This window comes from Radiomyces spectabilis (assembly GCF_025331425.1).
Source record: "Radiomyces spectabilis strain NRRL 2753 chromosome Unknown BYT42scaffold_12, whole genome shotgun sequence".
In the NCBI taxonomy this organism is placed as follows: Eukaryota; Fungi; Mucoromycota; class Mucoromycetes; order Mucorales; family Radiomycetaceae; genus Radiomyces; species Radiomyces spectabilis.
The window spans coordinates 101006-115681 of record NW_026251937.1 but is presented as its reverse complement, the minus strand read 5'-3'; the positions used below and the strand labels follow the sequence as shown (position 1 = coordinate 115681).

Sequence of the window (14676 nt, the reverse complement as noted above, 5' to 3'; positions counted from 1 at the left end):
ATTTCTATGGCAGATCTTCGATATCTGATGACGGTGTCTTGCAGGATAAGTTTATATACATATGAGCTTATGAAATCTTAGAGCATCAAATCTGGTTGGCATTTCAAGTACGACCCAATATACAGTACACCTGCTGTTCACCAAATATTTTCGAAACTCCAGGTATTCCTTTTGCTCCTATAAAATCGAACAGGATCATGAAGTTTATTTGGATTTTGCTATTGGGATTTGTTAGCATTATGAAGTGTGAAAAAAAGTAATAGTAATAAATATAGTTGAACTGAATAAACTGTCTATGACTGGATGGCAACACCGTTTCTATCCGCTTCCTCTTGCACCACTTCGGCTAAACGACGTAACGCTTCATTCATGTTCTCAGGACTGACATTGCTGAAGGAGAGACGGATATAAGGTGTCTTTTCACCGGCTGGCAGGAAGACCTGTATTCATGGTTTCAGTCTCAAGAACCCTAACTGTGAGTGACAAGTTCCCAAAACTTACCATGCCAGGGACAGCGATCACTTTCTTTTTGAGCGCTTGGTTCATGATTAATTCAAAAGAATCTGTCACACCTCCCAATAACTTTAACCACACAAACATGCCGCATTCGGGAATCGACCACTCTGCGTAACCAGTCATGCGCTTGTCAAGGTACTTTCTAAACTCTTCGAGTTTCTCACGGTAAAAGTTGGAAACCTGGCGGATATGTTCAAAGAAGCCTTCATGACCCCACTTGTTCAGCAACTCGTAAGCCATCACTTGCGATACACCAGCCGGCTGTAAATTGGTCGACTACAACAAATTCAGCCCCAAATACAGCGGTCAGCATAAAATCACCAAGACAACATTAAAAACGTCCCGTAAACAGAATACGCACCATGGTATGCAAATCAATTCGTTCAACCAAAGCGGCGGGTCCAGTCACCCAACCCAAGCGAACGCCTGAAGACAGGATCTTACTCATGCTGTCGAATCGGAGCACACGGCCATCCACATCGATAGATAAATACGAGGCGATACGAGGAGAGGCAAACTGGAGAAAAAGAACACAATATGAGACAAACGCGATATTGCCAACGCTTAAACAAAAACTCACTTGCAGGTAATAATAAGGATCATCTTCAACGATCAAGATATCATAGGTACGGCAAATCTCGTAGATCTTTTGTTTTCTTTCAAAAGTTGCACTTGCTCCCGTCGGATTTCCGCCACAGGGGATGGTATACAACACTTGCGGACGAGGCTGATCCTTTTTTCCAGTCGGGTTGCTCTCGGGCCAATTCTTCAATATTTTTTCCAGAGCTTCGGGGATCAAACCGTGGGCATCGGTGGCGATACCGACCAGATCACAAGGCTGTGACTTGAGGAAATTGAGAATGCCCGCATAGGTCGGATCCTCCACCAATAAAGCCGCTCCAGGTTCAATGAACATTTCCAAAGCCTATCATTCCAAAAATCCGCCCGTGTCAAACCCAAACTGCGTTTCTCCGTTACTTGCACAAGACGTACCTTGGACAAAATATCCTGGGACCCCGATCCAATCGACAAGGTAAAATCCACCGGCGGATTATGTTCCAACGTTTGAAGTTGACGCAGCCACGAGTTCAACTGGGGTAAACCGGACTATGTGTAATATGACTTTTTAGTGTGCTGCAATAAAGCAAACTCGTATCAGTATGAACTTACAGTAAGATCATAGGATAAGGAGCGTTGAAATAGCGCACTATCTACTTCAATTTCCTCACCATTCTTGAGCTTCAAGACCATGCCGGCATAAGGAAATGTGGAAGGATTCGGATGACCAGCACCCAAAGAGATCTAAGTTTGCTTATATCAATGTCGAGTTGTTCAAGGCCAATGACGGTTGAACGAAATTCATCATAATCGATACTTACCATGCCTTCCTCAAACATATACTTTCCCAAGGCACGAACTATCAATCATTGTTAAAATATTACAACATGTTCACTGTACTGCATAGGCTCTGTCGTATAGATATTCGAATCATCAAACTCACTTGGTGAAGGGTTTCGTTGTTGACTTTTTGCGCTAATAAACTTTTGATAATCCATGATCTGATAAGTAAAAGTAAGAAAAAATAAGAGGAAAAGGGGGAAAAACAGAAAGTAGCGGCCGGTTGCTTTAAATAATCGAATATTTCATTCCCGAACAATAGTTGCACTTATTGATCGAAAAACCTGCCAAAGATTATAGTCAATGTTTAGTCCCTCCGTCCACAAGGACCACACGGTTGGTCTGATAACTAAGTGACGCTTGATGATGTTGATTCTTTATGATTTGGTAATCCTTCAATCAAAATCTGCATCTCTCCGTGAGGCAAAGTGGCTAGCAGTGATGACACCTGTAGGATCGTACAATGGATGGATTTGGCAATTCGAGAAGATCGGATGTCCCGATATGGTTATAGGTTCGATTCGGGATGTGACGGTCTATTTCATCTGCATCTTGCACTGATATCCCCAGCTGCATGCAGATGAACATTAAATTTTTATGCGCCCTCTCAATAACGCATAAAAAGTTAAAATAACCTAGTCTGCTTGCTGGAACATATAGTAGTACAATGATTCTATAATTTTATGATCGGTAGCTCTTTTGCCGTTTCCATGATAACTGGCACGATGCTGAATACATTCATTATTCGCTCGTCTTGGCTCGGCTAGGCCAGTGACAAACAAGTGCGACCTGTAAAAAGAACCAACAAGTGAAGCCATCTACCAAAGTATCAGTTTACCAGCCGAAACATCGAAATTGATGATTCCAGCTTTTGTTTATTAAACTATTAGTATCTGCGGTGATTCCAAAAGTAAGAGCCCCATTCACGCAAAACAGCAAGGTGGACTGGTTTCAGATGCCATCATCTACGCATATACAGCGCGCATCAATAATAGTTACAAAATCAGTCTAGGCAAAGGCCCCATGAAGGAAGACTATATATATGTGTTACTACACAGGCTCTCGCCTTGATTACTGAAAATAGGGATGTGGTCATGTCAAGCTGAGTTTGACATTTGAAACGAAAGTCTGGAGAATAGCTTTAGATTATTTGATCGGGAGGTGACCGCGACTTTTTTTTTTGAAGCCAAATGAGAAATAGATTATATTGGGTTTTGGGAGAGGATATGACGACGCATAGGGGAAATTTGTTAATGTAATGAATGAAAATAAATATTTACACTGATCTGTTATGTATAGGATTACTTATACAGAGGAAAAGGAGGGGAATAATAACGGCACACGTAGTAAAACGGGAAGAGGACCACCTTAGTGGTTGTGATCTTCTCTGGCTCCACCCAGCGAACGGAAGCGGCCAAATGCCATTTCGCCGACGAAAATGCCTGCAATGATGACAATGAAGTAGCCGCCATTGCCGGTCATGATAATGAGCATGAGCAAATTGCTGACAAACGATACGAGGGCGGTCAAAAAGCTGCGAATGGTGTCAAACGTCCAATTGAAAGGCGGGACAATAGGCAAAGTCAGTGGTTGAGGATACATAGGTCGTGCCATCGATGGCTCAGAGCATGAAGTGGTCTCTGAGCTGCAAGGTTCGCCCGCTTTTTCAACGTCTTTTCGTAACTAATTAGTTGGGAGAAAAATTATTAGACATAAATCACAGACATAAATATGCAGCTCTGTTGAACCTACGCGAATGGTTTCCAAGGGAGCGTCTTGAGGGTTGACTGTGGCTAAGGGGTTGTGAAGGCGGTCAAAGCGTATACCGCGCCAGGCGATAAAGTAGATTTCAGCGGCAATGAGAGCGCGGGACAGGATAGCAAATAGAAATAAACCAATGCATGCACCAATGTACGCCGGCTCAGATTTGGGTACCCACGCATCGAACCATAGTGCATCGGTGATCTTCCAGTGGAAGGTGCCCATGGACATATTCATATCCATGTCCATATCCATGCCGGACCCGCCGTGATTCATGCCTGAGTGATCCATTTGATGTGTATACGTTATTAATTGTAGGTATGGAGGTTGTTTAAAAGTGGAATGGAAACGTCGCTGAGAAAAAAATATTCGAAAGAAACAATAAGCTGTAATTGACAGCAGCGTTTGTTCTTTGCTTTATTTATGTAGCTCCTTCCCGGAGTTTAGAAATCTAGCGCCTAGAAATCATTTGGGAAGCGAAAATCGCGCAAAATGTGTGACTTCACTAATCAATGTCACACAAAAGCGCAGAAGAAAAAAAAAAGCTGAACACCGCTGCTTTTGGTTCAGGCAAAAGTGCACGCGTGATCTTGCATCCCCATCAGAGACGGGTTTTTAATCGGAATAGGCTGATGGGCACAGTGCCTACATGATCCATTGGATCAGTGACTATAACTTATTTCTGGTGTCTTTTGCAGTGAGCTGCCGCTTTGTTGTGATTTGTCTGTTACAGCGCGACTCGGGTCTGTCCTCGTCAATGTTTGTTTGTGCCTACAACACCGTGTTCCCTTTTTTTTGTCGTCAAATGAACGTTACGATGATCTCAATATCGAATCGGTCGTCCGAAAGAGCGGATCACTGCTGGTATTTTTCCATGATATGAGTCCCCAGGAAGGGCGATAAATTGGCTGATGTCTCGCACTGTATTTCCCCGCTTTTGATTTCGAAAAGAAAAGAAAAAAGTGAGAATTTTTTGCTGCACAATTCCTGCCAATCAACAGACTTGGCCAACCCGACCACCATCGGCTGACGCGGTTTTACGCATCTTCTGATCCTTCTATCGTTCTTCATCTCGGGAAACAAAAACTGCGTAACTGGCCCGTCGTTACTGCTGTAAAACGCCAAAAACAGTAATGATGTCTAATTAAAATATCGATTGGTTCCGAAAGGAGCATTGATCAGTCGTGTCAATGTTCAAATTCATTTTTTTTCATAATGGGCCCCCCGTTTTATAGCAATATTGAGTAAACATACGATCATGATTCCATCAACAAAGAAAATATGCACGACTAAGACATTACATCTTTTTGTCGGGCCCGGAGCGATACATTCAAGTACAATGATCCATGATCTAAAAAAATGGTGACACCGCCTGGCTTTTATCAAGGGGCTTATCATCCCGATTCTTGCAATCCATTGGTTATCGCTATGTTCACATTTTATGCCAAGCGACCGATGCATGCAGCCTTTCCGGGAGTTGTTCGTTGTCGTTCACAAAAAATTCATGCTGAAAGAAACAAGGTGTAACACGTGTTAAGCCGGTCACGTGGTCAAGCCAGCTGTAGACTTCCCAGAAGCCCAGAAACCCTGTACCGTTTCTACTGTTAGGTGTTCACACGGTAGTAAAAGATGGTATGTAAAATGTCTCTTTGAATCATACAGGTCTTTGCTGATCTATAATTAATACAAAAAATAAAGGGGAACTGCTTAGGCTCCAGTAACAAAGGTCAACGACTTGGTGATGCAACGGCTGGAACCGTTCCTGCATCCGGTAACAACGCTAATCAGGAACCACCCAAGAACACACGCGAAGCGATGCTGGCGGCAGCTGAGCAACGTCGACAACAGGTACTTTTTGTTATTCTGGTTTGTTTTATCACCATGATGACGATCATCATTGAAATATGAACGAATCTTAGGCTGAAAATCGCGGCGTGAAAGATGGGGGCAAACTGAGCAAACAACTAGCAAACCAAAAAAAGCAGCCAGTAGACCAAACTCGAACGAATGAACCTGAGCCTTTAGTGGTATGTAAAATAGCAATGAAAAACCTTTCGGGAATTATCATTCATCACATAATGTTCTGTTATCTTCTTTCTAGTGGGATTAATCGATTCCGCATATAATTGCCTTTAATTGCCTTTTTTCTTGTTTGTTTGGGGATGTCCGTGCTGCATCTTATTTAAATGTAATATGATGAGATGGAAGAGAAATGATATCATTGAAAAGCACTTGGATTTTGAGTGAGGGTATTTCGGGAAGATGTCTACAATAAACTATATAATTGAAACTTGTAGAAACCAAGAAAAAAAAGATCAGGAGATTGTAAGAGGTGTGTTGGGGACATCACTGGAGATAGTTTCTTCGTTATCCCAGGATTCAAACAATTGGTCCCATCGTTTTTCAGGAACCAGCGTACCGAACAGCAGTGACATGTTGCTACCAAGCTGCAACATCAAATGAGTTAATTTTTTGGACTGAACCATTCCATTCACTGAAAACCGTCATCTGAGTTTTACCTTTTCCAGTTCTCGTATGATATCATCCATCATGGTAACATACGCATAATAAAACAGATAGATGTGATCCTTTTCAAGCATCTGTTTCGATTGGACCACTGGAAGCTGCCGCAGACGGGTGATCAAAGACTGCCACGCTTTACGAGCAGGTGGTAAGTAGGGAGGCAAAGGCGTCTTGAGACGTAAAGCGGAAGCCAGCAAGTAAAAGTAGAGCAAGACATTGCCGATCATTTCCCGATTTTCCTGGCTAATAGGCGCGATGAAATCCCGCTGGACTTCATCAAACCAGGCATCCTTTAGGATAATGGTCCGAATAGACAAGAACTTGTCAACAATATTTTGGCATGACCGCAGCATTTCGCGGTAAGTGTCCACAGGAAACGCTCCCTTCAAGCGCGGTTCGTTCGGTGTTTGGGCCAGCAAAGCATGCAGATCCAATAACGTACGTTGCAATCCAAGTTCCAAATCCATAAAAATGCGGGTCACAATGCGCCGTTGTTCTTCCAAAGGCAATTCTTTCATTTCCGGAGCATACGCATTGATATCGACCAACAGAAAAAACGAGCGTCGAGCATGCGGCTTTCGGGAATAGATAGAGACCAGTTCTTGGTACAACCATCCAAGTCGCAACAGAAAATCGGATAATCCTTTTCGTAGCTCGACCCGAGCTTCATATGGCCAAATGTAAGCGGTGGCGACCAAGCCAAACAGGACACCGACCAGAATAGCAAGGCACCGTTGCAGTGCTAAACGCCATACCTCGATGCTGTCGGCTTCACGATCGTTGTACTTGTTTAGCATCACCAAATTGTAAGCAAGAAGCGTAAATTGACCAAATTTGCCGTGCTTGTGGTTCAAAATGATCCAGAAATTGGGAATTGAGAATAACCAAGTAACCAAAGGCAGAATGTACATGTTGCCCGGAAATAGCAGATACAACACCATGGCCGAACAACATCCCAACACTGTGGAAAAAATACGATACACAGCCACCTGATTGGTACCGCCTACAGTAGGAGTCATCACCACCATCAGCTAGGCCGTGCATCGGTTAGTCTCTTTTTTTTTTTTTTTCAAATGCTGTATACAAGGAGCCGGAAAGGAAAAAGGATACCTACCGTGATAAGCGCCCATTCCATTCTCCATTCACGGAACCATGCGCCGCTGAATTCCAGAAACGCGGGAACGGCTAGCAAGATGGTGGCAACGGTCGCTTTGGTGGCGTATCGTATCTTTTGGGTTTTGAAAAGCGACAGGAACCACCATAATCGAATAAAGAAACGTCGCCACTGGGTCTTGGGTTGTGGCGTATGAAGCGTATTGACGGTGTGACGTTCGTTGGGAATGAAGCCTTTCAAAGGAACTTTGCGATGTTGTTCTTCTGCTGTTAAAATGCCAGAAATCGACAATAGTTATGGACTAGTGACTTTGCCTTTGATGCAATTCTATTACTTACTGGAGGACGTGAAGGATCGCCACGTTTTCAACCAAGACCAAACGCTTGAGCGACGTTTGGCTTTTTCGGCAAGCTGGCCCACGGCTTCCACCAAGTTGATCAGTTCACGCGCAAACTCAATCATGTTAAAGACAAAAAAATAGACCAAAAACATTTCTTCGCCGGGAGCATACGAGTCGGCATCGTTCACATCAATGTTCGTAGGCGGCAAAGGAAAGCCAGGATCGCTTTGTGTGTGGAAAAGGCGATGTCGGTGCAACCGTTCGACGGCCTGACGTTGTGACACTTCGAACAACGAAATGGCTTTGGTGAGATTGGTCTTTAGTGTTTCAAACGATGGTGCAGTTTCGTCTGCATAAATGCAGCCTTTGGTGGAGAAGCACAGCTGCAGATGAAGCAGTGTTTGTTTGCACGTGTAAGCAAGGGATTTGAGTGGTTGTCGAATGGTTTGGATAAATTCAATCAAACCGCCATCTCGCCGTGTATCGGTATAATCATGGATATATCCCGAGGATTCATGCAACGTGGAAGGGGTTCCGCTGGCGGTGGAAGGCGTTCGGTGCAGCGGCCATCCTTCCGGAGCGTCGTCTTCCGGCGAGCTGAGCATGAGCTTTTGTCGTCGCATTTCATCTTCAAGTCGTCGACGTCGGTATCCGGCCTTGATATTCCACGCTTTGTTGGGTCCCTGAGCGCTGCCCTGCGACCGACGAGATCGAAAAAAACCCTTTTTGGTCTTTTTAATGTTCATCAACTCAAATTGCAACCCACAGCTGCTTTTTAAACCGCCAACGTACTGAGCTAGACGCTGCATGCTTGTCACGACCCGGTCATACTCGGGGACACGACCGCGCATTTCCTGGTTCCATGCGACTTCGAGTTTGGCTTCTTTCAAGGATTTTTGAAGCGCGGTGAAACTGGCACGATGCGAATCAATCGCTTTCTGAAGGGTGGCATTGGCCTTGAACTCTGGCAAATCATCATCCAACAGGAAGGTTTTGGTCAGCAGTTTCAGGAGCACCTTGTACGACATCAGTGTCGCTTCCAAATCTTTTCTATGATACAGAAATACATGAGATCACTGCCATGAAATCGTCTTTTTTTTTCTGTTCCTCCTCTGTCCATTCGAAACCCGGGTTGCTCCTTTTTTCTCAACTTCTCTTTTTCTTTTGCTTGTCCATCCACAGATCCTAGAAAGGGCAAATTCAGGGTATTACCTCAACTTCTTGGCTGCTGATACCGGCCAGAAAAGGATGCAGCTGGATACAGTGATAAGGGTGCCGGTAGCTACGGCGGTGGTAATCTGTTCGATGCGGGTTGTATCGAAATCTCCCTTGTTTGCCGATCCTTCGCGGACAACGACGATGAAAATAATGATGAAACACAAGCTGGAGGCTACCGTATGCGGAGATTTGTTTACAGGGATGAATAAACTGAGTTGATATGAAAGGGGAATGGGGGTGGCCCATCAGCTTTGTTTTGTGTTACCTGTAGCGACGGGAGGCTTATTCCAGTGAGCCTTGAGAAAAGCGATGGCAAAAGTGGCTCCAGCCAACCACAGCATCAAGGATATAGCATGCGCCGTGACAATAAAATGGCGATCAATGAAAAAATCCGTTGTGACCATCGATCCCATGCAGATAGCCAAGGCAAAAATCACGTAACCCCATCCGTACGCGGCTGCTTCGACCATCCCACCCAATGTTTTGGCCGGATTAAAAAACACCGTGGCGGTCGCTATCAAGTGGCTCGACGTTCGATTGTGGCCCACCATGGCGTTCAAACGCGGAATAAACGTAAACAGTGAAGCGAGAAAATAGGCGAAACTGCATTTCAAAACGAGACGTTGTTCAGGAGTTATTTGAAGATATTGCCGGTACGATTGGCACCGTCGTTTCAGTCGATTCCAGCCCGAGGACCAGCGTTGGGGGAACGGCAGATTCTCGGATCCTGTACGTTGCTTGAGATTCGTGAGTGAAGCATCAGCCGCGTCGGTGTCACTCGAGGTAGATGATGAAGAAGAATTTGAAGACGGTGTGTTCCCATTGATGCTATTGTACGACTGATTTGGATATTGAAGTAATGGCGAAATTTCAAGCACAGGCTGTCTATCTCAAACATGTTAAGAAAAAATAAAAATAACAATAAAAAGTAACAGTGTGCTTCTCCCAGTCAGGCAAATCTTAAAACCATCCTAACCTTTCCCTTTCTTGGTATGTACTCATGGTAGGACGATGGGGTTTTGTGGAGAGGTAGTCTTCATCGGCGGTCTCGGAAGACGAAGGAGGGTGATCATCTTGGTCATCGTCGTAATACGCTTCAGGCATGGTCGATAACGAAACGGTGCGTCGTTGCAGCGTACCGTCATCAAGTACCACTTCAATCTCGCTGTACGCCGAAGGCGACCGACACGATATTGCGAGTTGTTTCGATAGTTGTTCAAAGGAAGAAGAGGACGCATCATGGATAAAAGAAAGCGAACGACAAGAGTCTTGTTTTGATTTATCATTGTCATTATCATTGGATGTAAACGGTATGGGTGCTGCGTTCCGTGGAAGGCGAAGAGAGTGCGGACGGGTGCTCATGCCTGCAAAGGAGCAAAAGATAAATGCAATAAAAAAATAGGTGGAATGAAATTAAAGAATAATGAAGAGGTTGAAAAGAAGTAACATGCAGCGTTAACGTTATAACATTTATGCACCTCCTGCGACCCCTCTTACCTTTTTTTTTTGTCCAATGGTGACATCATAACAGCCATTGGTGGAAGGCAACGTTTTTGGTCGTCAAAGTAAAAAGCAAGCTTTACTTATTCTGACTCGATGACCAACGGGGCTACCCTTAGCAAAAGGTTATATCGGATGGAGATGCCCACGGTGTATGTAAGAGAGCGCTATTGCTTATGTGAACGTGATCAGACTGCATCCACTATTCAGGCAATTTTCCTTTGGGAGGGATCACGACACAAACAACAAAGAGAACCACAAGAAATTAACAAGCGGGACTCCGCCAATCAAAACAATCCCCCTCCAGACGGCAAATCATAACATCGGTGCATCAATATCTGGGTCCGGAAACTCCAGAATGCCCAAAAACTACACTAAATTGTTCAAAAATGGCAAAATCCCTGCTTGATCCACCGCGTTCAACTTAAAAAAACCTTGATTCGCAGACGAATCATCTATCGCCTTTGCGGTTCGTGCCTGGTTGGCCCTGTTCACGCGTCGCCCCACCTTTCTTATTTTTATTTATGTTAATCTAAACTTTGACGAACGGACATCGCGCTTTTTAATAAGCACTGAGTGATACGGTATAACAAAATGAGAGATCGAAAGAAAATGTCGATGCTAAATTCTATTGATTTTATATTGTTTACTATATAAACTTATAACCTAAATACAGCTAATCGAAATGGCAAAAAAAAAAAAAAAACCTTGAAAGACGCACATAATTTTTTTAAAGTTGAGAACGGGTAGGTGAGTGGATATGCCGCTGTCGGTGAGGTTACAGTATTGCATGCTTGCATCTTATCTTGCACGAGGCTGATCAGAGGCTGTAGAGTAAAAAACCTTTTTTTTTTCTAAATTTTATCATACCATAAACTAACAGATGCCCGTTTCAAAACAGCCAACATATAACGTATGATTCTTGAAGGTACGTGCAGCTTTGATATTTCAGCGGATATTCAGCGGATATGGTCGGCCTCCAGTGCCTGATAGCCATGGTAAAAATAGACGTTTCGCAGGTGTTACTCTGGTTGCCAATGATTTCACATGGTGTCATAAAGCCAATATCGCCAAAGCGTCAATATCAAGATGGATTGCGTATTTCTTGGATGATCCTGATGAAGGGTCGATTTCCAAACTGGGACTCGGTCAAAATTTAGCCGGTACTACCAAAAAAAGCGTTGGAATACAATTGACGATGTTACAAGTTAGCTCTCTTTATGACTTCAACGACATTTGGCAGTGCATTGCTGCACATGGCAACTGGAGAGTTGCCGCTTATATTGTCCCTTATTTTTGGTGGATGCTGCAGCAATGTGTTTGCATTGGAAGTCTTGGTCACGTAATTTTAACTTATTTCAGGTCCATTACTGCGACAATTGAACTGTGACTTACTACGGAATCTATTCTTTATGCTTTCTTCTTCAATAGAGATGCACCTAAAAGTGGTATGTATCCAGTAGCAGAATGTGGTTCCTTGACTCGGGACTTACGTTAATGTTACTCTAGGCCATTTGGTGACGTTTGGCCAATTCGTCTTTGTTGCAGTAGAAGGATTACGGCACCAATTGACGTGGACTCGATACGGTCCAAGACTTAAACCGACGGTGGTTCCCTTGTCGCGTTGGCTGTTTTTGGTCGTCTTGTTTTTCCTTGTCTCGGTTTTGAATAACCTCGCTTTGGGATATCACATTTCGGTTCCTTTGCATATCATTTTCCGCAGTGGTGGCTTGATTATCAATATGGCCATGGGCGCATTGATTTTGAAGAAAAGGTAAGCTCCTCGTCTGTCTGTCAGGAAGAACCAAACCGTACAAAGAAAACAGCGGCTCATTTTTGTTCGTGTTCTAGATATTCCTTTGAACAAATCGCGGGCGTCTTGTTTGTTACGATCGGTGTGATCTGGTCTACCATCGATAATTCCACCCCAAAAAATGAAGAGGTAATGGATAGATCCAACAGGACTAGTTCGAGCAAACAGTGACGAGTTCATTAAGTCGTACATGATCTCATAGACTACTGGTAGCACGTCCGAGTTTTTAACCGGCATCGCGCTATTGGTGATTGCCATGGTTTTATCGGCTGGAATGGGTTTGTATCAAGAAGTCACGTATAAAAAGTACGGTAAACAGTGGCGAGAGGGTTTATTCTACACAGTAAGTTATGCAATGTGGTAACTGCCAAGTGGAGACTCGCGTATTTAAACCGATTCTTAGCATTTCCTTGCTCTTCCATTCTTTCTGCTGTTTTACAACGATCTGATCAAACAAGCGTCCGTGTATTCGAGATCGACGGCAACACCGCTGCCGCACATCATTCGTCAAGTCCCTGGATTCGGTTCCGTCCTTGAATCTTTGCCTTTGCCACCTAACATCCAAACCGCTTTAGCATCCTACCGTATCCCGAAACTTTGGGGCTATTTGTTGTTGAACGTCTTGACACAATACGTTTGTATTGCAGGTGTTAACCGAATGACCGCCGTAGCAACCTCGTTGACTCTGAATCTCGTCCTCAACCTACGTAAATTCACGTCCCTGTTAATCTCAATTGTCGTTTTCGATAATGAGTTCGGCATCGGAGCGAAAATCGGCACGGCACTCGTCATTTTTGGTACCCTCATCTATACCCATGCAGGGATGAAGGGTAGTAGTCGCACGACTCCTTCACCAGATGAAAAGGATAAAGATAAATAATAAGATGCTCACTCGTAGACACAGTTGCAATAAGTATAGTTACAATATGTATATATTTTTTATGTGGGGAGAGAGTTTCAGTGGGGCAAAAGGTCGATCGCTGCAAATGCTTCTTTAGTGGAGCCGGATTTGTAAGCCCATGCAACGCAGTAGTGAGCTGATAACAGATGCCATTCTTCTAATTCATCCAAGATCTCTAATCGAGCCATCCTAAAAATTAACCGTCGCTGGCGTTATTGGACCACCCCAACCATTCCTTCTGTTTTGTGCACATACCGGCCTTTTTCCTTATTGTCCAAGCATTTGTCATGAATCGTGTTGATGTCGACGGCTTTGGCGCCATCCCAGTTCAGCGCTTTGAACCGTTTCTCCTGATCCGATAGATCCGGGTAGGCATGGATACCTTTGAGTTCAATGTTCCGATACTAATTGACAGATCTGGTGTCAAATTTTCCAAACAAAAGGGACTCGGTAACACAGCAACGTCTTACTTGCAAGTTACGGATCATCATTTGGCCAAACGCGTCAGATGGATGGATTTGCTCGTACAAGGTAAACATGGCGTCCTCAATATGGTCGGTGATCCATTGCAAAATCGTCGTAGAATCGGTGGGTGATAAATAGATAAATACACATTCCGAGACGAACAAAGTCATGGCATTCATATCAAAGCCGTGATATAAAAGTCGCTGCACGATATTATGCCATTCACGAAGATCGCCGCCAATCAAGCTGTAATCGTCCCCCTTGAGTTCCATGCCTCCCTTCTCCACTATGACGCGGTCGCCAAGCCATTTGTTCAGTTCAGCATGGCGCTTGATGGTCATGGCTTTTTTCATAGCAATCTCTGGAAAATCCACTTCAAAATAGCGGTGTAGCTGGCCCGTAACGCGGTCATTTCCTCCGAGTTGTCCAGACTATGGGCTCAATCCATCACTGATTCCACTTTTTTTTGTGATAAGCTTCGTCCTCTTTTTTACCTGGAGCATAAAATATCGAGTATCAAAACCTGCACCCAGAGAAACAATCTGCTTCTTCTTATCGGTTGGTATGCCAATAAACTGTTGCAATAAACTGTTGAGGGCAAAGTTGCGAATATAGGATCCTGTTGTTTTTGCAGGAAACGAATTATCAGTGGTGTCTTGCTACTTATTTGGATACGGTGAGTCGCGTCCATTACCTCGGTTAATAATGGGAGAACGTGTGATGGGGCGTCGAACAAAATAATGGACAAAAGGATCTGAAAAGTAACCTAATCGAACGGCCGATCTAAGCATGCCTGGTAAGTTATGCAGTGGGAGGAACTTGATGCTGCTGTGAAAAAAGGGCTCACAGTCTGCTTATCGTAGCATCGTCATTGGTTGCTCGAATAGCGGTGTCATAGGTTTCTGGATCTTCTCTCATTCCTCAAGTCGATTTGAAATGAATTGGGGACAGCGGGTATAGAGAAAGTGTTGCGTGGAAGAAGTGTGCTTAAAAGCGGGACTTCCCTGAGGTTCACGCGCCAATCAAATTTTACTCAAGACAACGAGGTGCTGTCACAGAAGCGCTCTTTGATCAACTGCAGAAAGGAACATACAAGATATATATGCATAATTAAGCAGCGATCTACG

The 14676-nt window shown here is 44.0% G+C and overlaps 5 protein-coding genes across 5 annotated transcripts; 1 reads left to right on the top strand and 4 right to left on the bottom strand.

Moving 5' to 3' along the window:
• Nucleotides 1-168: 168 nt before the first annotated feature.
• BYT42DRAFT_581970 (pyridoxal phosphate-dependent transferase) lies at nt 169-2108 on the bottom strand. The gene is made up of 8 exons (XM_051569644.1): nt 2018-2108; nt 1896-1933; nt 1687-1818; nt 1510-1623; nt 1097-1441; nt 878-1033; nt 502-792; nt 169-440 (listed from the first exon to the last, which is right to left on the bottom strand). The coding sequence occupies exons 1-8, from the start codon at nt 2070-2072 to the stop codon at nt 294-296; spliced, it is 1278 nt and encodes a 425-aa protein (XP_051419931.1). The 5' UTR covers nt 2073-2108; the 3' UTR covers nt 169-293.
• A 1174-nt stretch (nt 2109-3282) lies between these two features.
• BYT42DRAFT_502776 (Ctr copper transporter) lies at nt 3283-3951 on the bottom strand (the record flags this gene model as incomplete). The annotated part of the gene is made up of 2 exons (XM_051564854.1): nt 3283-3552; nt 3703-3951. The coding sequence occupies 2 exons, from the start codon at nt 3949-3951 to the stop codon at nt 3283-3285; spliced, it is 519 nt and encodes a 172-aa protein (XP_051419930.1).
• A 2303-nt stretch (nt 3952-6254) lies between these two features.
• BYT42DRAFT_473712 (Fusaric acid resistance protein-like-domain-containing protein) lies at nt 6255-10064 on the bottom strand (the record flags this gene model as incomplete). Its single annotated transcript, XM_051563588.1, has 6 exons — nt 6255-7229; nt 7313-7572; nt 7651-8702; nt 8865-9042; nt 9136-9698; nt 9928-10064. Coding segments are annotated over 6 exons (3165 nt in total), but the record flags the coding sequence as incomplete, so codon positions are not given.
• A 1526-nt stretch (nt 10065-11590) lies between these two features.
• Nucleotides 11591-13063, top strand: BYT42DRAFT_595172 (UAA transporter; the record flags this gene model as incomplete). The annotated part of the gene is made up of 5 exons (XM_051570826.1): nt 11591-11681; nt 11880-12144; nt 12222-12312; nt 12386-12526; nt 12587-13063. The coding sequence occupies 5 exons, from the start codon at nt 11591-11593 to the stop codon at nt 13061-13063; spliced, it is 1065 nt and encodes a 354-aa protein (XP_051419928.1).
• Nucleotides 12791-14645, bottom strand: BYT42DRAFT_84663 (leucine carboxyl methyltransferase 2-like protein). Its single transcript, XM_051572865.1, has 6 exons — nt 14397-14645; nt 14244-14332; nt 14044-14168; nt 13555-13980; nt 13340-13488; nt 12791-13273 (listed from the first exon to the last, which is right to left on the bottom strand). Exons 1-6 carry the CDS (start codon nt 14465-14467, stop codon nt 13141-13143), a joined length of 993 nt encoding a protein of 330 aa, XP_051419927.1. The 5' UTR covers nt 14468-14645; the 3' UTR covers nt 12791-13140.
• Between the last annotated feature and the right edge of the window lie 31 nt (nt 14646-14676).

Coding starts and splice junctions, on each gene's coding strand:
- BYT42DRAFT_581970 (XM_051569644.1), bottom strand. CDS start 2,072: ATGGATTATCAAAAGTTTATTAGCGCAAAAAGTCAACAACGAAACCCT. Junction 1,819..1,895: donor ATATGTTTGAGGAAGGCATG/GTAAGTATCGAT, acceptor AAGCAAACTTAG/ATCTCTTTGGGTGCTGGTCA. Junction 441..501: donor TGATCGCTGTCCCTGGCATG/GTAAGTTTTGGG, acceptor CCATGAATACAG/GTCTTCCTGCCAGCCGGTGA.
- BYT42DRAFT_84663 (XM_051572865.1), bottom strand. CDS start 14,467: ATGAGAGAAGATCCAGAAACCTATGACACCGCTATTCGAGCAACCAAT. Junction 14,333..14,396: donor GATGCTACGATAAGCAGACT/GTGAGCCCTTTT, acceptor AGGCATGCTTAG/ATCGGCCGTTCGATTAGGTT. Junction 13,981..14,043: donor CTCGATATTTTATGCTCCAG/GTAAAAAAGAGG, acceptor TTGAGCCCATAG/TCTGGACAACTCGGAGGAAA.